Raw genomic sequence first — 27,083 nt, 5'->3', positions numbered from 1 at the left:
TGTGAAATAGAACAGGGAGAAACTTGATGGCTTGGGAAGGATCTGGGGCTCAGGATGTGTGAAAGGAAATCATCCGAGGTCTTTATCCCTGAAAGGTGGGGTGGAAGCTCATAAAGTTCAGAGGGGAAAATGCAAAGAGGAGGAGTCCCCAGTAAATCCCCATCCAAGCAGAACTTGTGGAATTGAGCACCTGGAGGGAGGCTGGAGCAAGAAAGGAGAGTGTGAACTCCTGGATGTGCCGAGGAGCTGCTGAGCCCAGGGGTGAGGGAAGCTCGGCTTCCAGGGGGGAGTTGGGGCGAGGTGAGTTCCCTGCAGCCGGGAAACCTCCAGGGCTGGGCTGTGGTGCCAGAACGGGAGTGGTGAGGGGTTGGATCAGACCTGGGGCTGTGAGAGCTGTGGGAGCAGAACCCGCTGGGACAAGGAGAGCTCCCATTTCTCCTCCTGTCCATGGCATGTGTATCCAAGGGAGGCTCCACACACGGATCTTTAGGAATTGTGGATGCTTTTTGCATGGAATGAGCCAGGAAAAGGAGAAATGAGTCCTCATGTCCCCTCGGGGCTGTAAGGAATGGAAGGGCTGGAAAGTCCCTCTGAGGTGGTGACAGGGACATCCTCAGCCTCAGCTCCTTGGGCAGCACCAAGCCCAGGAACAGCAGCAGTGGGGCCTGGGGGGCTTAGGGAACCTTTGGGGCTGGAGCTGCAGGAACAGGAGGAGGCTGCTGGGGAAGGGAATGGTGCAGGGAAAGGCTCAGGGCTCCCAGCTGGGCTGGGAGTGTTTTAGGGGCTCGGGGGGAGTGCAAAGCTTGGATTGCAGAGACTGGGAAAGATCCTGGTGTACAAACCTGGTTTGGTCACAAATCAATAATAACCCATTGTGGGAAAAGTGCCCTCACCAGAGGGGATCAGTCATGGAATGGCTGGGTGGGAAGGGACCTCCGAGCCCCTCCAGTGCCAGCCCTGCCATGGCAGGGACACCTCCCACTGTGCCAGGCTGCTCCAGCCCCAATGTCCAGCCTGGCCTTGGCCACTGCCAGGGATCCAGGGGCAGCCCCAGCTGCTCTGGGCACCCTGGGCCAGGGCCTGCCCACCCTCCCAGCCAGGAACTGCTTCACTTTATGAGACCTTTGCAGAGGGAGATCTCCAGGGGAGTTCCCATCTCACCTCCGGGTGTGTCACTGCAGGTACCCCAACACGGCCTGCGAGCTGCTGACCTCGGACGTGCCGCAGATCAACGACAAACTGGGCGGGGACGAGACCCTGCTCAACATCCTCTACAACTTCCTGGACCACGAGCCCCCCCTGAACCCCCTGCTCGCCAGCTTCTTCAGCAAGACCATCGGGAACCTCATTGCACGGAAAACAGAACAGGTGGGGATGGGATCTGTCCCGATCCAGGGAATTCCCTGTCAGTGCTGGTGTCGTGTCCTTGCTGTGAGCTCGTGGTACTCCTGGGGTTTAAGGTCGGAGGTTAAACGGAGTCTCTGGAAAGTTCTCGGAGTTCCTCAGTGCAGGGAGGTGCTGGCATGGACAGACTCTTCCCAGAGTTTTGGCTCGGGATCGGCCACAGCCGGGATATCCCCATGGCACAGCTAAAGCTGCGCTTTCCATGCCAAGGCATTTGGAGGATCACCAGAGTCATCCCAATCCATAAACAAGGCCTCAGGCTCATCCTTACGGAAGGGGCACTGAGCCGTGTGCTGAACAGGGATTCAGGAATACTCACATCCTGCTCAGTACTGGGCTTTTAAATGCTGCCTGGCAGGGAGCTTGGGAGGAAAGGAAAATTCTCCAGCTCTCCTTATTTCCATGGCCTTGGGTTTTTCTGTGGCTCAGAGGGGAGAAAAGTTGGCTGAAAAGATGTGATTTGGTATTGCCTTGGAATAAGAATTATTCCCTTGTTCCCTGGAGAGCTCCCAACCCAAGGCCAGTGGTTGAGACACAAAGGAGAAGCTCCAGGAGCTGTGTGTCCTGCTGGCAGCTGATGGGGGCTCCTGTCTCCGCAGGTGATCTCGTTTTTGAGGAAAAAGGACAAGTTCCTGAGCCTGGTGCTAAAGCACATCGACACCTCAGCCATGATGGACCTGCTGCTGCGCCTCATCAGCTGCGTGGAGCCCGTGGCGCTGCGCCAGGACGTGCTCAACGTGAGGGCCTTCCCCGCCCCCAGCCCCTGCCCCTGCCTGGGTCGGGACAAACGGGATCCTGGGGTGTTCTATCCCAGCAGCAGATCCTGTTCCCAGCGTTGGAGTCGCTTCTGTGGGGTCCCTCAGCCCGGCTGTGGCTCCGGGGCAGCAGCCTGGGTCACTCCTGCCAGCAAAGGGGTTTCCACTCATTTTTCCATGGAGCAACCCAACCACTCTGTAGTCCAGCTGGAGAGCTTGGAGAAAGGGAATCTGTTCTTTCCCAGTGTTCAGCAATTCAGACATTGATTGGGACAGGAATTAGTGTAGCTCCTCACCATGTTCAAGGAATCATAGAGTCAGGGAATCATGGAATGCTTTGTGTTGGAGAACCCCTCCAGTGCCAGCCCTGCCATGGCAGGGACACCTCCCACTGTGCCAGGCTGCTCCAGCCCCAATGTCCAGCCTGGCCTTGGCCACTGCCAGCGATCCAGGGGCAGCCCCAGCTGCTCTGGGCACCCTGGGCCAGGGCCTGCCCACCCTCCCAGCCAGCAATTCCCAATTCCCAATCTCCCATCCAGCCCTGCCCTCTGGCACTGGGAAGCCATTCCCTGCCTCCTGGCCCTCCATCCTGGTTTGCCTGGGCTGGGAAGGGAGATAAGGAATGGTTTGCATGGAGAACAGGAAGTTGTGGAGCAAGGTCAAGGTGCAGTGACAGCTGTTCAGCATCTGGGAGGAGGAGGAATTGCTGAGTGAGAGCAGCAGGAAGAGCAGGAGCTGTGGGAGAACGTGGTGCTGGTTCTGCCACTGCTGCTCGGATGAGGCTGTTTGTCCCTGGAGCATTCCGTGTTTTCCAGAGGGGTTTGGGTGTTAGTTCCATGGCAGGATGCAAATCCAAATCCATCCCCATCCATGCTGATGCAAATCCACATCCATCCCTGTCCCTGCCTCAGGAATGGGATCAGGAGAGGGAAGGAAGGGCTTCCCCTTCCTGAAGAGCTCCTCTTGTTCCGAGTTCCCGGACATCCAACGAGGATTTTCTCTCCCTCTCCTTTCCCTGCAGTGGCTGAATGAAGCCAGGATTATCCAGAGACTCGTGGAGCTGATCCATTCGAGCCAGGACGAGGATGTGAGTGGGACCAGGGCTGGGGATTCGGGGTGCTGGGTCCTGCAGGGTCCTGGAGATTCCCGTTGTCCTTGGGCACTGTGCTGGTGACCTGCGGAGGAGCCACCAGGGATGGCCTTGGGATGTCCCATCCTCTGCTCAGCACCAAATGGATTTTGGAGTGGTTTCATCTGCTTTCCACTTACTTTACTCCCAGTTTCTTGGTTCTGCTGCCTCAGCTCATCTCAGAACGGGGACTTCCCTTGGGATTAGGGAGGAACCTGCTGGTCCTGGAAAATCCCTTAAAATCAACCACTTTGTGCCATTTTCAAATCTTTTTAGCCCCAAGTAGGAATTCAGTTGTAAAGTCCAGGAAATGCAGCTCTGAGCCCAATTCCCTCAGCTCATCCCAGGCAAACCTCCCCCTCTGAGAGGAAGACTGGGAACATCCCCATGGATTTGTGCTGGAGCAGAGCTGCTGGGGCAACGCTGAGCTGCAGCAGCTCCAGAGAGGCTTTGACTGGGGGCCAGAACCAGAGGATAAAGTCCTCAAACAGCCCTGGAAAGCCTTTCAGTCCCTGGGAATTAAATGGTGAAGGGTTTTCTCTAGCAGGAAGGCTGAGCAGTGGGAGGAAGGATGGAATGTTTGTGTTGGGAATGTGCAGGTTAGCGGGATTGAGGAGGAGAGGAAAAGGAATCCTCATCCCTGAGCTCCTGAACTGCTGGTAATGGTCACGTTTGGGCCAGTTGCCTTTGACTGCACAGTCTGGTGATGCTGCTGCTCCAGGTGTATCCAGCCCCGAGTAACTCCGGGGTGGAGCAGGAATGGGATTGATCCCAGCTGGTGCATTCCCAGCTCGGCGCCGGCGCTGACGCTGCTCCTGTTCCTGTTTCCAGAGGCAATCCAACGCTTCCCAGACCCTGTGTGACATCATCAGGCTGAGCAGAGACCAGAGCGCTCAGCTCCAGGATGTCCCGGAGCCAGACCCACTTCTCACAGCACTGGAATCGTGAGTACTGGGGGCACTGGGGGTGCTGGGGACACCGGGGGTGGCTCCTGGATCACTCCACAGGGAGCACGTGGAGCAGGGATGTTCCTTGGGAGCACTGAATGGCCTCTCCAGGGATTTGGGGTTTGGGGCTCTGTCTGGAGGCAGGAGAGGGGATCAGGGAGCCCAAAGGTCCCGGCCTGACCGGAATTTGAGGCTGAGAGAATTGGGAATGTTCAGCCTGGAGAAGGGAGGGTTCTGTGGAGACCTCACAGCATCTTCAGGGTCTGAAGGGACCTCAGAGGAAGCCAGCAGGGGATTGTTCATCCAGAACTGGAGTGTCAGGACAAGGGGAATGACAGGAAACGGACAGAGAGTAGGGTTAGATGGGAGATTGGGAATTGGGAATTGCTGGCTGGGAGGGTGGGCAGGCCCTGGCCCAGGGTGCCCAGAGCAGCTGGGGCTGCCCCTGGATCCCTGGCAGTGGCCAAGGCCAGGCTGGACATTGGGGCTGGAGCAGCCTGGCACAGTGGGAGGTGTCCCTGCCATGGCAGGGCTGGCACTGGAGGGGCTCGGAGGTCCCTTCCCACCCAACCCATTCCAGGATTCCCTGATTTCCCAGATAACATTCAGTGTGTACCAGAAATGTTGGTTTTCCCAGTTTTGCTCGATTCCTGCTGTTGTTCCTTTGCTCTTTGCAAGGAGCATTCAATTATTTATGTCCTGTTCTGCTTCTTATGTTCACTTCAAACCTAAAAACTCCGGGAGATTCTCCAGGAGACTGAAACCAAAAAAGGCTCCTGTAGGCCTGGAGGTGACATTTTGTCAGGAAAGGGCTGGAAGGAGCCATGGAAGGAACTGGGGCTCCCAAATCCCATGGGACATTTCTGTCCACCCAGAGCTCTCTGAATTTTTGGGGCATTTGGGATCTTTTCTCCTGATCCAGGGCTGTCAGTTCCTCCATGACCGTGGGATAATTCCTGGGACAGGAGCTGGTGTGTGCAGGTGGGAATGGGATGTGGATCATCCCAGCACTGGGGAGCCACTGGGACCATCCTGGGCTTGCCATGGAGCTCTGCCCCTGCCAGGACCTGCTGCTCTTCCATAAATGTTTCATTTCCCTCACTGCTCCTGCAGGAATGAGGCAGATCCAGCCTTTGTGCCATGGCCTGACTGGATCCTGTGCCAGGGAAGTGTTGGCTTTTCCTGGAATCCTGGAATGGGTTGGGTGGGAATGAACCTCAGAGCCCCTCCAGTGCCAGCCCTGCCATGGCAGGGACACCTCCCACTGTGCCAGGCTGCTCCAGCCCCAATGTCCAGCCTGGCCTTGGCCACTGCCAGGGATCCAGGGGCAGCCCCAGCTGCTCTGGGCACCCTGGGCCAGGGCCTGCCCACCCTCCCAGCCAGCAATTCCCAATTCCCAATCTCCCATCCAGCCCTGCCCTCTGGCTCTGGGAAGCCATTCCCTGCCTCCTGGCCCTCCAGGCCTTGGCCCCAGTCCCTCTGCAGCTCTCCTGGAGCCCCTTTAGGCCCTGCAAGGGGCTCTCAGCTCTCCCTGGAGCTTCTCCTCTCCAGGTGAGCACCCCCAGCTCTCCCAGCCTGGCTCCAGAGCAGAGGGGCTCCAGCCCTGGAGCAGCTCCGGGGCCTCTCTGGACTCTCTCCAGCAGCTCCAGGTCCTGCTGCTGTTGGGCTCTGCAGCTGGAGGCACATCCCTCACCAGAGCCTGTGGCCTCTCCTCACTCTGTCAGTTCTGAGCCCTCAAAATTTTGGAGATGAGATTCCAGCTCGGTCATTCCCCCAGGAATCCCAGGACCTTTAATGAGGGCTGTGATTCTCTGCAGTGGGAGGGATGATGGCCATGGAAGATGTGGCACTTCCAGATGTTTTTGGAAATTTTAGACTTTCTTGGTAGTTTTGGAGAGGGCTGTGGGACCCTGCACTTCCAGGCACCATCTCCAGAATTCCTGCTCAGAATAAAGAACATTTTGGGCAAGGGGATTCTTTCACTCCTCTTCCCTTTCTGCTGAAGGTCACAGAGCTCATTACCCTTCCTGGCCAATTTTCCCCAGCCTTACAGTGACTTTTCGGAGTTTGGATAACTTTTATCATCCCTGAGTCAGGAATGAAGGATCAGCATGAAGGAGATGGGAGCAGGGTTAGGAGATGAGCCCCAAATCCAGGCTGCAGGAGCTGCTGGCTGAGTGCAATAAAGGGAATTTGGTTCATTCCAGAAAATTGACTCCTCTTCCTGCCTCTGCCTCCCCTGCTCTGCTGACAGAGGGTATTTAGATACTCCTTATTCAAATAATCCTGCCTCATGAATTATTCATCTGTTTTTACATTTTTGTCTCATATTTTATTTATACCCACGGAAAGAGATTTTTGGGAATGTTAGAAAATAGTCATGATTGGGCTGTGAACTCCAGGGATGCTGGGTTTGGCTGGACACGGGGCTGGGGAAGGCAGGGAAGGGACTTCCTGAGTGCTGGATTCTGGGGAGCTGTCCCTGAGGCAAGGAGCTGGGATGCGGTGGGGAACAGGAGCTGCAGGAACTGGAGCTGGGAGCAGGGCTGGCCTCAGCCTCCTGTTCCTCCCACCCGTTATTCCTTGGCCCTGGCAAAGAGCAGCGGGAGGAGTGGGCTCTTCCCTGAGTCTTCCCCGGTTCCCCGATCCATCCATCAGTGGGCGCAGCAGCCCTTGTCGGGAGCGGGAGCGGTGCTGCTGCTGGGAGCAGCCCAGCCCCGTGACCCCGCGCTGTGTCCCCAGGCAGGAGTGCGTGGAGCAGCTCCTCAGGAACATGTTCGACGGGGAGCAGACCGAGAGCTGCATCGTGAACGGAACCCAGGTGCTCCTGACGCTGCTGGAAACGCGGCGCTCCGGGTGAGCCGGGACCGCCGGGACCGCCGGGACCGCGCCTCGGGAGCCGCCCGGCGCTCCGGCCGGGGCTGAGGGCAGGGAGGGACAGGCCGGGCCTGCTGGCGACTCTCTGCCAGCACAGGCACTGCCAGGACACAGGGAATGGCTTCAGGCTGGAAGAGGGGAGTTTGAGATGGGAGATTGGGAATTGGGAATTGCTGGCTGGGAGGGCGGGCAGGCCCTGGCCCAGGGTGCCCAGAGCAGCTGGGGCTGCCCCTGGATCGCTGGCAGTGGCCAAGGCCAGGCTGGACATTGGGGCTGGAGCAGCCTGGGACAGTGGGAGGAACGAACATTTGTAGGTAATTGTGGCTGAGCCATTTCCTTTGGAAGTGTTTGGGAGTTTGGAACCCCAGGGAGCCCTTTGGGGATGTGGTTTGCCAGCTCTGCAGGGAGGTTATTCATGGTCAGCTCCCCCTGAGCTCGGCACAGGTTCTGTTGTGTGAGCAGCACCTTGGCAATGATACTAATATTAATTAATTCAGTATAAGAAATACTATAATTAATTAATGTAACTAAGATAATGCAGGTATGCGAATATGTTCAGGAGCTGAAAATTATTATTTTTCATCCTTATTTTTGAAGAGAAAACCACTGACATGGCCAGTGTGACTGGAGGCTCTTTAATGAAATCTCCACCTCTGGGTACTGGGGGCAGCTCTGGGCCCCAGGAGAAGGAAGATGGAAAGTGGGAAGTATAAAAGGAAAATGGTTTTAGTGGAATTGCTGATTAAACACCGAGCTGGGCAATGGTTTAATGTCATAAAGTCCCAGAATTCCTGGATGGGCTGGGGTGGGAGGGACCTTGAGGACCATCTGGTATCATCACTGGAAGAGGGATCTGTGAGTGAATCCTGGTGTTCCCTCAGAGTGGAAGGCCTGATGGACTCGTACACTCAGGGATTCGAGAGGTCTTACACTGTCAACAGCAGCATCTTACACGGCATCGAGCCCCGGCTCAAGGACTTCCACCAGCTGCTGCTGCGCCCGCCCAAGGTACCGCGCGGCGTTCCGGGAATCACACAGCTCCAGCACGGACACGCGGCCGGGGAAGGGAAACCCACCGTGAAATTTCCTAACTGGGGCGTGCAGGGATGAGGCAGCAGGAATCTGCTGCAGGAATCTGCTGCAGGAATCTGCAGCCAGCACCTGAGGGTTGTTGTGTTCAGGGAAATCCAGGAAGCGGAGACAGTTTGGGACTGGGGGTTGAGTGGAGATGGGAAAGGATGGAGAGGAAGGAACTTTTAGTTGGATGTTAATCTTCTGATTTGGAGGTCACATCTCCCAGTGGTCCCAGAACCATCCTCTTGGGAAGGTGGTTTAGGTTGCCCTGCTGAGAACATTCCAGAAATGAGCAGGTTCTGTTGAATCCCAGGATCCCAGAATAGCTGGGGTTGGGAGGGATCGTCCAGTCCAAGCCCCTGCAGGGCAGGGTCACCTGGAGCAGGTGACACAGGGACACGTCCAGGGGGTTTTGGGATGTCTCCAGAGTGGGGGACTCAGGCCCTCCCTGGGCAGCTAGTCCAGGGCTCTGCCCCCTCCACGGAAAGAAGTTTTTCCTTCTGTTGAGGTGGAATTCCCATGGTTGAATTTCCGGCCATGGCTCCGTGTCCTGTCACTGGGCACCATGGAAGGGAAGCCCCTGGTGCAGGTGCACGGCAGGAGTGTTGTCCTTCCCTGACTGCCGTCCCTGCTCCGCAGAAACCGGCGATCCTGACCACGCTGGGGGTGCTGGAGGAGCCGCTGGGGAACGCGCGGCTGCACGGCTCGCGGCTGATCGCGGCGCTGCTGCACACCAACACTCCCAGCATCAACCAGGAGCTCTGCCGGCTCAGCACCATGGACTTGTTACTTGTGAGTACTGAGGGCGGGGGAATTCCAGCTGGGAGCACCTTTGCCTTCCCTGGGATCCGCTCTGTGCAGGCCTTGTGCCAGGGGGACAAAGTCCCGTTATTGCTCTGATCTGCTCTGAGGAGGAGCAGATCCCTGGAAGAGCTTTTGAGATCCAGATCCCACTGTTCGGGGATTTGGACTGAGCCTCACACTTCCAGCTCCTTGTTAGTTCTGTGGAGAGGGTGTGAAACAGTCTGTGCTGTGTGTGAGCTCCTGGAATGCTGAGAGATGAACTTCCTCCCGCAATCCCAGGATCCCTGAGGCTGGAAAAGGCCTCCCAGCGCCTAGGCAGCCTTAAGAGAGTTGATCCCGTCCTTAGCAATTGTTTAGTTCCTGTTTCTCTGAGGATTCACTCAGCCCCAGCACAGTTCAGTTGGAGTTTTCAGTGTGTCTGTGCTGTGAGTGCTGTCTGTGTGTGAGAGAATTCCCAAGTGCTCAGTTTATTGGGAATACTCACTGGTTTCCTGACAGACCGAGCACCCTGGGAATGCCGAGCCCAGCCAGCAGTGGGTGCTGGGCTGTAGCAGGAAAACTGAGTGGAACTGCTGATCAAACAACAACTTGGACAACAACTTCATATCACAAAGCCCCAGAATCCTGGGATGGGATGGGTTGGGAAGATCCTTAAAGATCCCTGATATCACTGATCATTAAAAGCAGGAAAATATATCCCCAGTAAATTCTCCCATCTCTCATTTCTCCTCCAGGACTTATTTTTTAAATACACGTGGAATAACTTTTTGCATTTCCAAGTGGAGCTGTCCATAGCAGCCATCCTGTCCCACTCCATGCACGAGGGGAAGCCCAGCCCGGGGGAGCCGGGCAGCAAAGAGGAGGCTCCGAGCGGGAGCGCGGCCCCGGAGAGCGCGGAGCCCGCGGAGCCCGCGGCCGGAGCCACCGAGAACATCATGGTCACCCACGTGAGAGCTGGGCCTGGGCTGGGGTCAGCGGGGCATCTCTGGGGTGGGCTGGCCCAGAGCGGGCGCTGGGCTCGGTGTGCATGGATCATCATTTATTGTCATTTTTAGCGGGTTTCGTTATCATTTATTATCCATTTTACTGGGTTTTATTGTTATTTATTATCTATTTTTAGTGGGGTTTATTGTTATTTATCATCTATTTTTAGTGGGGTTTATCGTTATTTATTATCATTTTCTAGTGGGTTTTGTTGTTTTTTATTATCTATTTTAGTGATTTTTATTATTATTTATGATCAATTTTTAGTGGGATTTATTATTATTTATTATCAATTTCAGTGGGTTTTATTATTATTTATTGCCATTTGTAGTGGTTCTCGTGGAACTGTGGTTTGTACCTTTATTTGTAGCATCCCGTTCCAAAACTCCCCTCATTTAATGGCCCTGTGAATTCCTTGCTATTTATTAAAATTATCCCTACTTAGTATTCAAGTATCCCTATTTATTAGTAAAGCTATCCCTATTTACTAGTAAAATTAGCCCTATTTATTTGTAAAATTTCATTTTTTTAGTAAAAATAACTATACATTTGGGACAAGAACCTGAACATTCCGGTCAGAGCCCAGTGTGGGGGTTGGAAAATGCCAGCAGCGGTTTCATTCCTGCTGCTGGGAAGCCCAAAGCAGCCTGGGGATGTTCCAGGTGTTGCTGCTCTCCCCGGATCCTCTGGGAAATAATCAGGGAGGAACTGGGGCTCTTGGGCAGGGGAAGGGCTGAGGTTTGAGTTCCTGGGGAGGAGAGAGGGAAGCAAGAGGAGGATCCCCAGTTCTCCGTTGGGAAGTTCTGAATGTTCTCCCTTTCCCCCCAGCTGTTCCAGAAGTGCTGCCTGGTGCAGAGGATATTGGATGCCTGGGAAGCCAATGACAAAATCCAGTAAGGCACTGCTGGCCCAGGGCTGCGCTTGACTTTGGAATATTCTTGGAGCATGTCCCATTTAATGGTGCCCAAACAGGCTTGGATCATGGTTGGGATTTGGAATTGGGATGGTCTGCATGCTGAAAAGCCAAATTCCCAAATAGGCAGGATTTGAAAGCGTGATGGGGTTTATGGATGTTTCCAGCACCTCATCCGAGACACTCAGTCTGCTGCTTTCCTGCTTTCTCAGGGAATCCCAGGGAACGTTCACTCCTTTCATTCTGTTTTTGTTTTAAATGCACGATTTTATTCTCCCTGGAGTGGAAAACTCTTGGAAGTTGGGGTGGCCAAGCATTTGTGCTCTGGATTTCATATTTTAGCTTCATAAACCCCTTGGATTTCGTGCTGATTGGGCTGATAAGAACTAAATATTTTAAAAGAACCAAAACATGAAAGTGAAAATATTCTGGAGGCCTCTGTTTCCATGTCCAGCTCAGTGTTTGGTCCTCCCTCTCTATTTTGAGCTCTTGGAGGCTTCCAAAGGCTTTGGAGTCCCACTGGAATTGTTTAGGCCATAATTGGTGGGTTGGGGTTTGGATTACTTTTTTTTTTTGTTGGTTTGGTTTGGGTTTTTTGGGGTTTTGGTCCTTTCTACAGCCCCTTGTCTGCATAAGGAGTTCTGCTGGGAATTTCCCTGCCCAGTTCTGCAGGACCAAAAATACCCCTGGGTGCTGCTTGGGAGCTTTCCTGATTAAACCAGAAAGGAGCCAGAGCTCATCCCTGTTTCCTGCTAAAGCACTCCAGTCAGCAGCACACTGGAAAGGATCTGGATGGCAAGGAAAAAAGAGGGATTGAAGCAGAGGAATCTCAGTTGGGGCTTTGGGAAGGTGGAGTTTCCAGGAAGGTCCTTGTCTGCTCTCAGTGGGCACGTGGAGACCAGCGGGGGCAGCTGGGGCTGCCCCTGGATCCCTGGCAGTGGCCAAGGCCAGGCTGGACATTGGGGCTGGAGCAGCCTGGCACAGTGGGAGGTGTCCCTGCCATGGCAGGGCTGGCACTGGAGGGACTCGGAGGTCCCTTCCCACCCAACCGTTCCAGGATTCCCTGATCTGGTTTTTAGCATGGCTTCACGCTCCAGGAAGGAAAGAGTGAGCAGCCAGGGAAGGGACTCAGGGGCTTCTCGGGCTCTGTGTTGGGATCTGGTTTTATCCCAAGGGGGAATCCCATGGTTGGATGGGAGCGTCATGTGTTTGGGATGCACTGCTGCAGCCCCAGTCGCACGCTGGAGCTCTGTCAGTAGCTGTGCTGTAAATCCTTAGCTCTGGGAGTTACAGTCAGATTTATTCCTGCATATTTTCCATGTTTAGCTCCTTGTTTGGAGCTCCTCCCACGTTACCTGAGCGGGATCAGGGATTCCAAAACATGGCAAAATGAGGGAAGGTCCCTGTGCTGGGGGCGAGCTCATCCCGTCCTGCCTGAGCAGGGCTGATCCCTGCTGGCTTCTGCAGGGAACTCTGGGATGTGTGGGGCTGGAAATCTGTGGCCAGTGGGGCAGGAATGCCAGGGCCATTCCAGAGGCTCCGAGGGTATCCCGGCTCCGAGGCTATCCCGGTTCCACGGGTATCCCGGCTCCGTGGCTATCCCGGCTCCACGGGTATCCCAGCTCCGAGGGTATCCTGGCTCCGAGGCTATCCTGGTTCCACGGGTATCCCAGCTCCGAGGGTATCCTGGCTCCGTGGCTATCCTGGTTCCACGGGTATCCCGGCTCCGAGGGTATCCCGGCTCCGTGGGTATCCCGGCTCCACGGGTATCCCGGCTCCGAGGGTATCCCGGCTCCGTGGGTATCCCGGCTCCGCGGGTATCCCGGCTCCGAGGGTATCCCGGCTCCGTGGGTATCCCGGCTCCACGGGTATCCCGGCTCCGAGGGTATCCCGGCTCCGTGGGTAGCGGCTGCTCTCTGTTCCAGGGCAGAGGGCGGCAGGAGGAGAGGGAACATGGGGCACCTGACCCGCATCGCCAACGCCGTGGTGCACAACATGGAGAAGGGGCCCATGCAGGCCCAGATCAGTGACTTCATCAAAGGTACCGCCTGCTCCTCCTCCTCTTCCTCCTCCTGCAGCTCCCCCTCACTGCTCTCCAGGGAAAAATAACCCTTGGGAGCTCCTGGAAGGACTCACTCTAGATGTTTCCTCAAGGTCCTTTCCCAATGAAAGGATTCCCAGTGAAATCCCACAGTATCCCATCATTTAAAGTGTGCTGAGACCCCATTTGGCTGCTCTTGGTTTTCACTCAGTGAAGTTAAGGTTGGACAGTGGGAGGTGTCCCTGCCAGGGCAGGGCTGGCACTGGAGGGGCTCTGAGGTCCTTCCCACCCAACCATTCCATGAATCCGTGACACGTTTCTGAGGAAAGACACACGAGGTTAAATGTCCCCAGAGGCCCCAGATGTGCTCGTCAGAGATACTCCCTCTGCCAGGCTGTGTCCACCCTGCCCTCACTGGACCCACCTGGAGAACTGGTTCTGTGCCATGGGTTTGGGTGGGAGGAAGGAAGATTCTCCATTTTCCATCCCCACAGCCAGGCAGTGACAATCTGGGGGCACAATCTTTTGCCCTTTTCTCTAGTTATTAAACTTTCCTTTCCTCAACCCTCGAGTCCTGCTCACCTTTGGGCTCCCAGTTGTCCCACTGTGCTGGGATGGGAGGGATGAGAGGGAAGGGCTCCCCCAATCCCCAGGAGGAAAGGGAAGAGCCAAGCACAGCTGGAGCCCCGCTTGGGCTTGTTCCCAGCAAGGTGAGAGAAGCTGTGTGTCCTTAGCCCAGGTGAGTCCCGGAGGAGTTCAGATGGCTCAGAGCACCCAAATCCCATGGGCTGTGTGACCCTCTCGTTCCAGAGCTGCCTGAGGACTGCAGGGGCAGGTGGGAGAGTTTCGTGGAGGAGACGCTGACGGAGACGAACCGGAGGAACACGGTGGATTTGGTGAGTTGGTCACTCCAGTGGCTCCTGGGCTTCCCCTGACAGAAAAAAGGATATTCCTGGTTTTTCTCATTGCCCTTGTTTTGCCTAAGAATGCTTCCAAGGCAGAGTAGAAAGCACTTCCAGAAGCATTCCATAACAGTCCTTCAGCAGAGCTGATCCGTGGTGCTGGGCTGGTCCCTGGCATTCCTCGGGGCAGCTCCTGCCGAGGCAGGAGTTTGGGCTTTGGTGGAACTGAGACACTGGAGCTTTCCCAGCTTTCCCTGGTCCCTGACTGGTTTGTGCTTTCCCAGGTGAGCACCCACCACCTGCACTCCTCCAGCGAGGATGAGGACATTGAAAGCGCTTTTCCCAACGAACTCACTCTGCAACAGGTGAGTTGGGAACATCTTCACTATTCCCGGGAAACTTGCTGCTCCGACTGCCTTTGGTCCGTCCCAGTGTGGAGCAGCTCCCTGAACTCTGCTCCCAGTCCGTGCGTTCAGCTCCTCTGGGCTTTCCCAGAGCAGTGCCATGGGCTGAGATCCACCTGGGAGCAGGAATCCCAGAGCTCTGTGTGACCCTGCTCTGGGAAGGGGTTGGAATTGAGGATTTCCCACACTTCCTGTGATGTTCATGCCTTCCTGGAGCAGCTGTTCCCATGCAGCTCCACTGACTGTTTCTGGAGTGTCTCTGGACACCCTAACGATGGATTTGTTGGGATCCCTTCCCAGGCCTTCTCCGAGTACCAGATCCAGCAGATGACGGCCAACTTCGTGGATCAGTTTGGCTTCAACGACGAGGAGTTTGCAGACCAGGATGACAACATCAAGTGAGTCTGGGGGTGTTTGGTGACAGCAGCAAGTGAGCCTGGGGCTGTTCGGCGTTAGAGCCTCTGCATCCCGTCCTCCCTCTGGCTCAGGTTTACAAATGAGCCTCGTTATCCCTCCTCAGGTTGGAAACAGCTCCTTGTTTTCCAGGAGCACAGCCCGATCTCCAGAGCCAGGTGGAGAAGCAAGGAAAAGTATTCCTTCATTTGAAGGAGGGATATTGGAAATAAAGCAGGCAACTGTTGTCCAGCCCTGGTCTGGGATAAGTTTAAAAGCAAAGCATGAGAGCAAAGCCTGGGCATCTTAACAGATCTTTCCCAAGGAATTAAATCCTTATTGGAATGAGGAGTGAGGGGACAGTGGTCTGATGGAATCCAAGGGAAATGCAGCCATTTTCCCCCTCCAGAGGAAGGGAACAGGGATAATCAGGAGCAGAGGCAGTTCAGGGAGACAGGGAAGGGGATTTAGTGTTACACAACTGGCTGGATCCAGAGCTCGGACTTTGCTGCTTTTACAGAATTCCTTTAATCCCATTAAAGCTGCAGCTCATCCTCTCTCCTTAGAAATGTACCTGGCACTGGGATTATTCCAGTGGCCATAACAGTCCTGAGACTGGGACCGTTGAGTTACGGACAGAGCGGTGCTCCAGGGGATCCCAGCGCTCCTGCTCCTCAGCTCCTGTGTTTGTCTCCATCCCAGAAACTCCTTGGGATCCAAGGCCCTTCCCATCCAGGGTTTTTCCTGAGCCTTGGAGATGTCAGAACCTTGATAAAGCCAAAAAGTTCCAGATTAGAATCAGAGTTGAATTGAACAGAAATTAACCTGTTCTACACATAAAAAACCCCCCCAAAAAAAGCCAAAAAAACAAAAAACCAAAAAACACAAAACTGAAAACAAACCAATAAAAAAACCCAACCAAATAAAAATAAAATAAAATAAAATAAAATAAAATAAAATAAAATAAAATAAACTTTTGACTGCTGGCAAATATGGCCCGATGTGAGTGAGGGGCAGGGAGGAGTTAAATCCCTGAGGAGCTGCCCCAGGAGCCTTGTGCCTGGTGTAAAATGAACAGGAAGCTGGAAAAAGTCCGTGCCTGGGATGTTATGGGTCTGTTTGTGGTTGGAAAGGGAGAATACCCTGCAACACCTGGAATATTCTGGGAGTGGTGCTCCCTTGCCGCTGATTCCAGCTGCTGGACACTGGGATGGAAGTGAATGGGAATATGTAAGGAGTGTCAGCCATGTGTCAGTGTCCCTGGGACTGCAGGAGTACTGAACTGAAGAGTTCTTCAAGGAAAATATCACTGGAAAAGCTACAGATCCATAAGTAGGGGGAGTGAACCCCTGGATCCAGATTCTCTGGGAATTGGGAATTTCTGGGCCTGCAGCACCCTCTGCTGTTCCCACCGGGGGCTCATCTGGCTCGGGCTGGGAATTGGGTCATTTTGGGATGTTCACAGCACAGCCACACCTCGGGCTTTGGGCCCCTGCTGCGCTGAGATTCACAGAATCCTGGGATCCCTGAGGCTGGAAAAGCCCTCCCAGCCCATCCAGTCCCAGCTGTGCCCCATCCCCACCTTGGCCCCAGCCCAGAGCCCTCAGTGCCACCTCCAGGAATTCCTCAGACACCTGCAGGGATGGGCACTCCAAACCTCCCTGGGCAGCCCCTGCCAGGGCCTGAGCACCCTTTCCATGGGGAAATTCCTGCTGATGCCCACCCTGCCCCTCCCCTGGCCCAGCCTGAGGCCGTTCCCTCTCTCCTGTCCCTGTTCTTTGGGAGCAGAGCCCGACCCCTCCTGGCTGCACCCCAGGAATCCCCTCCAGTGCCACCCCTGCCATGGGCAGGGAATGTTCCAGGCTGGAATAACCCTTCCTGCAGTGAGGGGACACCACGGCCTGGGCACAGGGGTGGCTGTTCAGGGGTCACAGCCCAGGAGTGGCTCTGGCCGTGGCTCCTCGCAGCCATCCCTGAGGCTCTCCCCTCCCTCCTCCCTCCCAGCGCTCCCTTCGACCGCATCGCCGAGATCAACTTCAACATCGACGCCGACGACGACAGCGTGAGTGGGAATCTGGGATAGTGCTGGAATAAATGTGGTTCTGGAAAGGTCCTGCTTGGATTCTGAGAGAACAAAGGTTTGGGGGGGGTCTTTGGGCAATGCAGAGGGGCCTCGTGGGCACTGCCCGGCCCCTCAGGGGCTCCTCCCAGGAAATGTTTCCTCTGAAGCAGCACCCCCGGCACTGAGGGAATCTTCCTGCAGTGCCAGTCTGTTGTTCTTAGAATCAGGGAATCCTGGAATGGTTGGGTGGGAAGGGACCTCAGAGCCCCTCCAGTGCCAGCCCTGCCATGGCAGGGACACCTCCCACTGTGCCAGGCTGCTCCAGCCCCAATGTCCAGCCTGGCCTTGGCCACTGCCAGCGATCCAGGGGCAGCCCCAGCTGCTCTGGGCACCCTGGGCCAGGGCCTGCCCACCCTCCCAGCCAGCAATTCCCAATTCCCAATCTCCCATCCAGCCCTGCCCTCTGGCACTGGGAAGCCATTCCCTGCCTCCTGGCCCTCCAGGCTTTGGCCCCAGTCCCTCTGCAGCTCTCCTGGAGCCCCTTTAGGCCCTGCAAGGGGCTCTCAGCTTTCCCTGGATTCCTCTCTTCTCCGGATGAGCACCCCCAGCTCTCCCAGCTTTGATCATCTTTCCAGACACAGATTAGGGAAGCACAGGCAGAGATGGGTTTCTCATGGATGTAAACACTGCCGGGCTGTTCCTGGCCTTTCCTGGTTTATTGCCCCAAAGCAAAGCAGCAGCTGGGCTGTGGTGATCCAGGTGATCCCAGCTCCTGAGCAAAGCTGGGGCTGCTCAGCCCTGAGACTTGGCCTTAAAGCACTGTCTCCAGAGAACCTCTGGAATGTGATTTCCCTTTGATCCCTGCAGCCCAACGCCTCCCTGTTCGAGGCCTGCTGCAACGAGCGCATCCAGCAGTTCGACGACAATGAGGAGGAGGAGGATATCTGGGAGGAGAAGGAGATCTCCTACGCAACCCAGGTCAAGTCCAGGACACGGTAAGGTGAAAACACAGCCCTGATTTCCCCCTCATGCTGGGAATCTGCACGTTTCAATTCCTTGGGGTTTGTGTCATTTGGGGGCTGCGAGGTTTTATCTGACGCAACCCTGAGCGCTCTCCCTGCCAGTTGTGCTGGGGTTCTCCTGAGCTGGAGACAGACCCAGTTTGAGGGAATTCAGTAACAGTGGGAACACCTAATTAATGACTTTTCCATCAAACGCATGAGAAACCCCCACCCTCAGTGTGAGACACTTGGAATCTGCTCCTTCCCTCATCTTTGGAGAGGAGGAGGAGGGGGTGAGACTGAGGGGAGTGGGCAGAACATTCTTTCTCAGAATGTTCAAATCAGAAAAGTGAGAGCAAGAGGCCTCCTGGGGCATCTCAGGCTTTGAAATAATTTTTCATCCTTTTGGCAGAGCCACTTATTAGATAAAGTTATTTCTGTAATTCCCAATCTGAAATGTGATCACAGGAAACAGGGAATACATCCCAGAGCTCTGCATGTCCTTGCCAAGCATCAGCAGCCTCAGGTCCTGCCAGGCACAGGGTGGGCTCCACGCCCGAACCCATCCCCTCGCTGGGCACTGGTTTGTGGAGCCCCCAGCCCTGGGTCTGTCCTGCACCTCTGGGGAGTTCTGACACCAAAGCCCTCGGGAATCTGGGATCCCTCCGAGTGCCCACGACTGCCCTGAGCAATCTGGGGAGATATTTTGGGGGAAACAACCGTGGAAAAGGCTCTGGGCAGCTCTGGGCTGTTTCCCCAGGGCCAGGGAGGAGGAGCTGAGGGATGGGTGCAGCGGCTGCTCCGGGAGTGGCTCATTCCCAGTTCCCGCTCAGGTTTGGAGCATCGCAGACGTCAGAGAGCTCCAAGAGTGACCTGGAGAACGGGGACCACGACGGCAGCGTGGACTCAGAGGAGGAGGAGGAGCAGCAGCCGCCCCCCCCCTCGCCAAACAAGGGCAGCACCGCGGAGCAGAAGGACTCGGAGTCCTCCCAAGGTACCGGATTTGCGGGAGTACATCCTGGGATCTGTGCACAGCAGCGCTCACACGCTGCCAGCTGCCCATGGAGAGTCCCCAGGTCCTCCTGGCCGGGGGAAATGGGGATGTCAGGGCTCACTTTGTGCCTCTGGAGCCTCAGGGAGCCTCACGAGCCCCAGAACAGCCCTCGTGTCAGGCAGCCCCACAGGGAGAATCCCAGGGAAAGGTCCCTGCGTGTGGCAGCGCTCAGGATGAGATGGGCTCTAAGGTCCCCTCGTACCCAAACCATTCCATGGTTCTGTGATTCCCTGGATCCCAGCTCCTTTAGTGCAAATCCCAGTCAAAGCAGCAGTGCAGGGACGGGACCTGAACTCCTCCCATCCTGGGACAGTTTTGTGCCCACCTTTGCCAGGTGTCTCCACACCCCCCGGCCCTGCCCGTTCTGCTTTCCCAGCTGTGTTTGCCTGTTGCAAGCCCATCCCTACAGTGCCCGGAGGAGTGCAGAGGGACAGGGTTTTCCTGGAATCCTGGAATGGTTTGGGTGGGAAGGGACCTCCGAGCCCCTCCAGTGCCAGCCCTGCCATGGCAGGGACACCTCCCACTGTGCCAGGCTGCTCCAGCCCCAATGTCCAGCCTGGCCTTGGCCACTGCCAGCGATCCAGGGGCAGCCCCAGCTGCTCTGGGCACCCTGGGCCAGGGCCTGCCCACCCTCCCAGCCAGCAATTCCTTCCCAAGATCCCAACTAAACCTGGAGCTGGAAGCCGTTCCCTGTGTCCTGTCCCTCCAGGCCCCTGTCTCTTCCCATCTTGTCTGCTCCTTCAGGGATTTTCTCAACTCTCCATGTAAATGACACTGTGGGAATGCTGGACACCCATGGTGCTGTCAGCAGAACAGTTCCAAGGGACAAAAACATTTTCCCAACCATCCATTTCTCCAAGCTTTTTCAGTTCTAAACCATTTCTTTCTGCGGGTGCTGCCCTTGTGTTGTCACTGTGAGCACCAGGCAGGGTTATCCCAGGATCCTGCTCTCTGCACCCCTTTGGAAGTGTCAGATAATTCCAGTTCGTTGGGAAGAACCAGTATAAACCTCATGGTCCCAGTGGGTTGTGTGTGACAGCCCAGTCACCCTCTGGAGACTCAGCTGGAATTTGGGATCAGTTTTGGGGGTGCAGCCTCAGCGGGTCCCTCCCGCTCGGTTCTGTTCCTGCAGAGCTCTGTAATCCTCCCTCTCCCCTGGAAAAAGCTCAGGAAAAATGCTATTCCAAAGGTGGGATTTGTAGGACTGGGAGTAGGACGATGGAGGTAGGTTCTGGAGGAGGATTCATCCAGGACTGTAAAAAAAGCCATTAACCAGTGATTTCTGGGGTCTTAAATATTGCAATCCATTGATCAGTTCCTTACCTGAACTTACCTAAGGCAGTTCCTTACCTGAAACTGCCAAAATGCAGCCACTGGAGATGGAGATGGGAGCTTTTGGCAGTGAATTGAGGGACTTGGAGCTGGGAATCTCTGGCTCAGGGAATGGAGCCACCCACAGTGTCATTTGTCTCCATGGATGCCTCTCCTGGGGATAAACATCCACAGGGATTTCCGTGGGACTGTGGAAGGGATGGATGTGCCCTGGGATGGGTTGCCCTGTCCCTGGGATCCCTGGGCTGTTCCTGGCCGGCCAGAGGCTGTGCTGGCAGCCCAGGCTGTTGTGCCCGCAGGGGCCGGCTGGACGGCCGTGTTCGAGCCCGTGAGCCCCACGCCGCCCGTGGCCATGGACGTGGGATCCAGCGTGTGGGACTCGGCCGCCCCGCAGAGCAGCGCCCCGGAGGAGAAGGGCTGGGCCAAGTTCACGGACTTCCAGCCTTTCTGCTGGTAAGAGCTACGCAATTCCAGCTCCCCTGGAGCCTTGCAGTGGGGGAATATTTGGGATACATGTTGATGGAGCGCATGGCTGTAATCCTTTCTTCTTCCCCTTCCCTTCCCGTTGCTTCCCTTTTACGTTTTAATATTGTCTGGTGATCCTGGATCGGGGCTCCTTCATGCTTCCCAGTGCTTCCCAGTGCTCCTGCCTGGGGCTGGGACACAGCCCCGCTTCCTGTGTCCTCATGGGGTACAGAATCAGGAAATAAGGTTTATAGAAATTCAAAACACTGGTGGGAAGGAAGAGCAGGGCCTGGGGACTGCTCCTGCAGGGCTGTTGGGAAGCTGTGGGATGATCCCGGTGGGAATCTCTGGGATGATCCCGGTGTCCGTGCTCAGGGCTGTTCCCTCCCCAGCTCCGAGTCCGGCCCTCGCTGCAGCTCCCCCATGGACACCGAGAGCGGCGGCACCGACAGGACCCCGGCACAGGGCCAGGACAAGAGCTGTGAGTGACACGGGGCCACCCCCGGGGTGCACAGAGCACCTGGGGAAGGGAGAACATCCCTGCAGGGTCCCTGCCCTGAGGGTTCCCTGCGGGATCAGTGAATGGAGGCAAGGGCAGAAATCCTGAGGGTTTGCTGGGACAATGCCAGCAGGGAAGGGATGGAGTTGGAGTGAGTTGGGGCTGATATCACAGGGACATCTCATTTATCCCCAGAAGTGTCCAAGGCCAGGCTGGACAGGGCTTGGAGCAGCCTGGCACAGTGGGAGGTGTCCCTGCCCATGGTGGCACTGGAGGGGCTCTGAATTCCCTTCCCACCCAAGCATTCCACGATTCCCTGACCCTCTGCAGCAGCTGCAGGCCCCGTTTGAGCCCTTGGGCCACTCCTGGGGAGTTTTCCCGAGGTTCCAGCATGGGCTGTTCCTCCCCCAGCCAGCGCTGCCTCTCCCTGTGTGTGGAACGCGTGTGGGACACGGAAGGCGCCGCTGGTGGACTCGGACAGCAGCTCCTCAGACAGCTCCGAGAGCGACGATGATGACGACTACAAGGCCAAGGCTGGCACGGAATCCACGGGCACGGCCACGCCACAGGAGGCTGGGAAGGACAGGGCAGCTCCCACCAGGTGGGAAGAGATCTCTGTGGGCTGGGGTGGCCCCGGGCTGGGATGGCCCCTGGGGTGGCCCTGCGCGGTGCTGGTATCCCCTCTCCCATGGGCTCCGTGTGCCGGTGTCCCCTGGGAGCAGGTGCTGCCCCTGGCCTGGCACACGGACGGCTGAGGGACACATTGAGCACAGGGTTATTCCAAGGAAGGGCTGGGACTCCTTTGGGCACTCTGGAGTCACAGGAGCAGCTCTGTCCCTGTCCTTTGGGCACTCCGGAGTCACAGGAGCAGGAGCAGCTCTGTCCCTGTCCTTTGGGCACTCCGGAGTCACAGGAGCAGGAGCAGCTCTGTCCCTGTCCTTTGGGCACTCCGGAGTCACAGGAGCAGCTCTGTCCCTGTCCTTTGGGCACTCTGGTGTCACAGGAGCAGGAGCAGCTCTGTCCCTGTCCTTTGGGCACTCTGGTGTCACAGGAGCAGCTCTGTCCGTGTGGATCTGGGATCCGGGCCCAGGGCAGGGATCCGGGTGGGATCGCTTGGAAAAGCGGAGCAGAGGCTTCCGTGGAATCCTCCTGAAGCCATGGGGGGAAGGTTTAACCCACTCAGGTTCTCATTTTCCCCTCGGTGTCAAAGGCAATCAGTGCTAAAACCACCAGCAAAGGCTGGAGCAGATCCTGGGATGGGCAGCGGTTTGTAGGAATTGGATCCTCAATCCAGCCTGCTCCAATCATGGAGGGGGAGCTGCTGTCCAGCCCAGTCAGCAGCTGCTGCATCCACAAAGATTTTTCCCAGTTTTAAGATTCTGAGGTTTTTCCTCGTCCTCTTCCATGTATTTCCTCCTGCTTTTTACCAGAGTCCCTGGATTTGTGCACCTGACTCAGGATCAGGAGCTTCCCTTTAGTAATGGTTGGTGACAGTTTGGGGTCATCCCTGAGTGTGCTCGGCCAGCAGCAGCTCCTGGGGGCCCGGGGGGCTGGGAAACCACTGAGATGGCAGAATTCCCTGGAATGAGGGCAGGAGTTATCCCAAGGTCTGTTTGGTTGGAGGCAGCTCATTCTGACAAATGCATTAGTTGTGATAGTTGCCTTAATTCCGATAAATAGAGTTGATTTTGATAATTGCATTGATTTTGATAAATGCCTTAATGTTGATCAGCAATTTCCATTTGATAAATGCATTACCTGTGATAAATGTGCTCCGTGCGCTGGGAATGGCCGGGCTGTGGCTTGGTGGGAAGCAGAGGGTGAGGAGAGGCACAGCAGTTCAGCTGTGCTGAAAGCAGCCTCTCCTTCCCCAGCTCTCGGTGCACCTGGATTGTGTGGAATTGGATCCACTGGATCTGATCCGAGCTGTGCTCCAGGTGCTTTTCCTCTCTGCGCTGTGGTGTGGGCAGAGCTGGGTTCCCAGTGGGATCAGGGAATGGCCTGAGCCGGACCCACAGGATCCTTGGTCCAGCTGCCTGGGACACCCCAAGACTCCCAACGTTGTCCAGACATTCCCGGAGCTCTGGAGCCATGCCCATTCCCTGGGGAGCTGTCCAGTGCCCGACACCCTGTGGGGGAAGAACCTTCCCTGATATCCCACCTAACCCTCCCCAGCCCAGCTCCAGCTGTTCCCATTCCATGTCCATCCTATCTGGGATGTTCTCACCTCTTCCTGTGCTTTCCTCACAGGAGGGAAGTGTTTATTCTTGGTTTGGCACATTTGGGACGTTTTCCTCTCCAGACAAGTGTCTGTACCACATTCCACAAGGAAAAAGCTTCCCGAACCTGCCTGCCCTTCTCCAGAGCCGTTCCCATTGTGGCAAAGAGAGGAGATCCTGGAGCACCCACGGCCTCCCCCGGCAGGGGTCTGTGGCTGTCCACAGCTGTGTCCGTAGCCCGGGATCCAAGGGAAGCTGTGGGAGGACAGGAGCCGCTGCCACAGCTGGGACTGGAGCTGCTCCAGGCCCGGCCTCCTGGTGGGAATCACCATCCAGAGCATTCCCAGTCTTCCAAATCACTGAGTGGGAATACCCACTGCTTACCACGTTCCTTAATGATTCCAGGGCAATCAAGAACATTTTGGAGTCACTCTGGGGGTTGTGACAACTGTCCAAGCGCTTCCCCAAAATCTTCACCAAACCCCATTCCTGTTGCTGGAGGAACAGGTTTTCCTTCCCCTTGTGCCCCTGGAATGCTGGAATCCACACTGAGATCTCTGACTCTCCTTGGAGCTGCTCAAGGACTCGGAGTTTTCCTTCCCCCTGTCCCTGGAATCCACATGGAGGTCTTTTCTCCTTGGAGGCCTCTGTGGATTCCAGGATCATTGGGGTCGTGGAGAACCAGATGTTGCAGCCCAGCAAATCCTCCAGATGTTCCACCCTCCCTGAGCCCATCCCAGCTGCCCAAGGGACCCTTAGGCCAGGAGATGCGGATCAGGAATTGCTCTCAGCTTCCCAGTTTGGATCCAACTCCCCGGGGGGGTTTGGGATCCCATCCCTGGAGTGTCCAAGGAACAACTGGACATCCCACACAAACTCCTTGTTTGGGTTGTGTCACCCCTTGCTCCGGCCCTGTGTGTCCAGCTGGGATTTTCCAGGAGCATGGGGAAGGCAGAGAACTTCCCGAGCCCTCCTCGGTGCTCAGGTAGCTCCGGAATCCTCCTGCCCTGGAAGCTTCGGGCGTTGGGTTTCAGAAGTTTCTCTCTGAGCCATGGAAATGTCGAGCTCCAGATTTTTGTGTGGGAAGTGGTTTTCCAGCGACATTCCTGGGAATGCAGCTCCATCCCTGCATCTCTCCAAGGTGGATTTTTGTACTTTTGAGGAGCCTGTGAGCCCTGGAGGAAGGGGAATGTTTGGATCTCATTATTCCTCATTTTTGTGTTTTTTTCAAGAGAATTAGCTCCAGAAATAGAACCTCAGTCTCCAATCTCCATCACATGTCCAATTACCCAGCTGGGATTATTTTATTCCATGAAAACTCCCCCGGAGCCGGTGACAGGATTCCAGCCCAGCCATCTCCAGCTTTCCTCCCTTTTGTGGAGGCTTGCTCTGGGAGACGGGGAGAAGGAATTGTTCTGGATGGAGACTGGGAGGAAAATCATTCCTGGGGCAGCTTGTCCTCTGCCTTGGAAGCCAAAAAATGGAGATGTGCACAGAAATCCCTTCTCCAGTTGGAAATCTGGGTGGGTTTATTCCAAACAGGAGATTGGGAGGGTTTGTTCCTGCAGTTTGTCCTTTCCCAGGGTTTGAGCTTTGGTTGTTGGCACCTCCATGGGGACATTGTCCCTCAGGTGGCACCTCCGTGGTCCCTGGAGCGCCTTTAGCGTGTTTGGATTCTGAACGTCCGATCCCTGTGTTTTTCCTCCATGGGATTTCAGGATCTGCCCCTAAATCCAAGATTTTCTGGGTGCCCCAGAAGCCTCAGGGGCTACTTTGGCAGAGCAGAGCAGTGTCTGTGTCCGTGTCCAGTCAGAGCAGGCTGTGCCATCCCAGCAAATGGCAATGGGAATGGAGGGTTGGGAACTCTCAGACTGGATTTTGCAGCAGGAGTTGGGAATGCTTTCCTCAAGGAGCTGCTCTGGGGTATCCTGTTGGGCGTGGGACCCGGAGCCTGCAGGACGTGCCCGCTCTTTTTAACCCCAGTTCATTGCCAGTTCTCATTCCCACTGGGATCTTTAGGCCTGTGTGACGAGAACAGGGGGAATTTTGTTTTCCCTGTTGGAATTTGAGCATCATTCCAGTACGAGCCCGGTTCTCCCGTGGGCTGAGTTCCATTAACGTGGCCCTGCCCTCTCCCACAGCGGCTCCGACGGAACGGCCGTGGAGACGCTTCCCGTGGCCGAATCCGGGACGTCCAGTGCCCCCCAAGCCCGGAACAGCACGGCCACACACACGGATGGGCACCAGAGAGTGGCCACTGCTGTCACAACTGCCACAGAAACAGCCACGAGAGACAGGTGAGGGCACAGTCCTGGAATGGCTGGGTGGGAAGGGACCTCCGAGCCCCTCCAGTGCCAGCCCTGCCATGGCAGGGACACCTCCCACTGTGCCAGGCTGCTCCAGCCCCAATGTCCAGCCTGGCCTTGGCCACTGCCAGCGATCCAGGGGCAGCCCCAGCTGCTCTGGGCACCCTGGGCCAGGGCCTGCCCACCCTCCCAGCCAGCAATTCCCAATTCCCAATCTCCCATCCAGCCCTGCCCTCTGGCACTGGGAAGCCATTCCCTGCCTCCTGGCCCTCCAGGCCTTGGCCCCAGTCCCTCTGCAGCTCTCCTGGAGCCCCTTTAGGCCCTGCAAGGGACTCCAAGCTCTCCCTGGCTGAACATTCCCAGCTCTCAGCCTGTCCCCATAGCAGAGATGCCCCATCCCTCTGATCACCTTGGAAGGACTTGGAACCAGACAGGCTTTAGGGTCCCTTCCCACCTAAGCCATTCCCTGACTCCATGCTGCTTTTCCATGTAATACTCAGTGAGGGACTGGGAGGAATTTCTCTGTAGGGAGCTGAGAACTTCACCCAGCAGGCAAAACACAACCAGAGGGAGGGGCTCAGGTTCCACCAGGAAGACACATTGCCAGGAGGGATGGAGGGGGCTTGGGGGGCTTTCCCAGCGTGTCCCATGTCCCTAAGGCTGCTCCCCGGGTGTCCCTGCAGGAACGACGAGGCCTTGCCCTGCGCCGAAGCCACGTTGAACGGCCCCGCTTGATGCCGCCGCCGCCGCCCCGGGACGTGTGTGAGCCAGGCCAGGCTGCTCCCTGGTGATGCAATTTGTCAATTCTTTTTTTTTTTTTTTTTCATTTTAATTTTATTTTTTAATAAATGCTGCATTGATGAGAGCGAGCTGGCGTTCAGGACCAGACACGCAGATCCAACACCACCGATCCGTTCGGAAAGACACTCGGCATTGTCGAAATGTAGCATTGAGTTCAGTCCTCACGGGAATGACGGGCTCTTCCCAAGCCTTCTGCCTGATTTGAGTTGTCCCCTTCCCCGTCCCCATGGTTTTTGTTTCGGATTTGGGGTTCAGTCCTGTTTTCCCAGTGTTATTGCACACAGTATTCAGCTTCTCTTGGGAAGGTAGCAGGTCCAGCGGCGGGCCGGGGCCGTGCACAAATCCCGCAGCCGTGTGACCAAAGTTCCTGATGGAGCTGTCCTCGGGCAGCCTTTGCACCGCTTTGTAGAGCAATAAAGCCTTACCAGAAACATTTCACAGGAGGAGGAGGAATGCCAACACTTTGCGGGAGGGAGCAGGGAGGGCTTGGATTGGAGTGGCAGGGCCGAGGCTGGGGTATGTCCCCAGCCAGAGCCAGGGAGTGTCCAGGGGAACGGGGTGTCCCTGCATTCCAGGGACTGCTCCGGGCTCTCCATGGACACGTGGGGGGTCAGGGCAGGATCTGCACTGGGTCAGAGGTGGCCTCTCCTGCCAATGTCCGTGTTGGCCGCAGGGGGATCCTGCCCACGAGGAGGTGACCAGGGGTTCGCTGGCTCT

The 27,083-nt window shown here is 56.1% G+C and overlaps 1 protein-coding gene across 2 annotated transcripts in view; it reads left to right on the top strand.

The window, feature by feature from the left end:
* The window catches only part of PPP6R2 (protein phosphatase 6 regulatory subunit 2), a 55,374-nt gene extending 28,940 nt beyond the window's left edge, over positions 1 to 26,434 (top strand). For both annotated transcript variants that reach the window (XM_082281010.1, XM_082281009.1), the window contains exons 4-24: positions 1,182 to 1,368; positions 2,004 to 2,141; positions 3,181 to 3,246; positions 4,120 to 4,232; positions 6,978 to 7,091; positions 7,994 to 8,120; positions 8,826 to 8,978; positions 9,725 to 9,937; positions 10,803 to 10,867; positions 12,813 to 12,928; positions 13,739 to 13,824; positions 14,115 to 14,195; positions 14,535 to 14,632; positions 16,632 to 16,689; positions 17,557 to 17,684; positions 18,524 to 18,684; positions 20,376 to 20,529; positions 20,934 to 21,022; positions 21,452 to 21,641; positions 25,401 to 25,556; positions 26,249 to 26,434. In XM_082281010.1, coding sequence (XP_082137136.1) covers positions 1,182 to 1,368; positions 2,004 to 2,141; positions 3,181 to 3,246; positions 4,120 to 4,232; positions 6,978 to 7,091; positions 7,994 to 8,120; positions 8,826 to 8,978; positions 9,725 to 9,937; positions 10,803 to 10,867; positions 12,813 to 12,928; positions 13,739 to 13,824; positions 14,115 to 14,195; positions 14,535 to 14,632; positions 16,632 to 16,689; positions 17,557 to 17,684; positions 18,524 to 18,684; positions 20,376 to 20,529; positions 20,934 to 21,022; positions 21,452 to 21,641; positions 25,401 to 25,556; positions 26,249 to 26,300 — 2,545 coding nt within the window. In that variant the 3' untranslated portion in view covers positions 26,301 to 26,434. The remainder of the gene's footprint in view (positions 1 to 1,181; positions 1,369 to 2,003; positions 2,142 to 3,180; positions 3,247 to 4,119; positions 4,233 to 6,977; positions 7,092 to 7,993; positions 8,121 to 8,825; positions 8,979 to 9,724; positions 9,938 to 10,802; positions 10,868 to 12,812; positions 12,929 to 13,738; positions 13,825 to 14,114; positions 14,196 to 14,534; positions 14,633 to 16,631; positions 16,690 to 17,556; positions 17,685 to 18,523; positions 18,685 to 20,375; positions 20,530 to 20,933; positions 21,023 to 21,451; positions 21,642 to 25,400; positions 25,557 to 26,248) is intronic.
* Positions 26,435 to 27,083: the final 649 nt, after the last annotated feature.

The sequence above is a fragment of the Coloeus monedula genome (assembly GCF_965178545.1).
Source record: "Coloeus monedula genome assembly, chromosome: 4".
Classification (NCBI taxonomy): Eukaryota; Metazoa; Chordata; class Aves; order Passeriformes; family Corvidae; genus Coloeus; species Coloeus monedula.
Note: the sequence above shows the minus strand (reverse complement) of the source record. Positions and strands in the feature narration are given on the sequence as shown.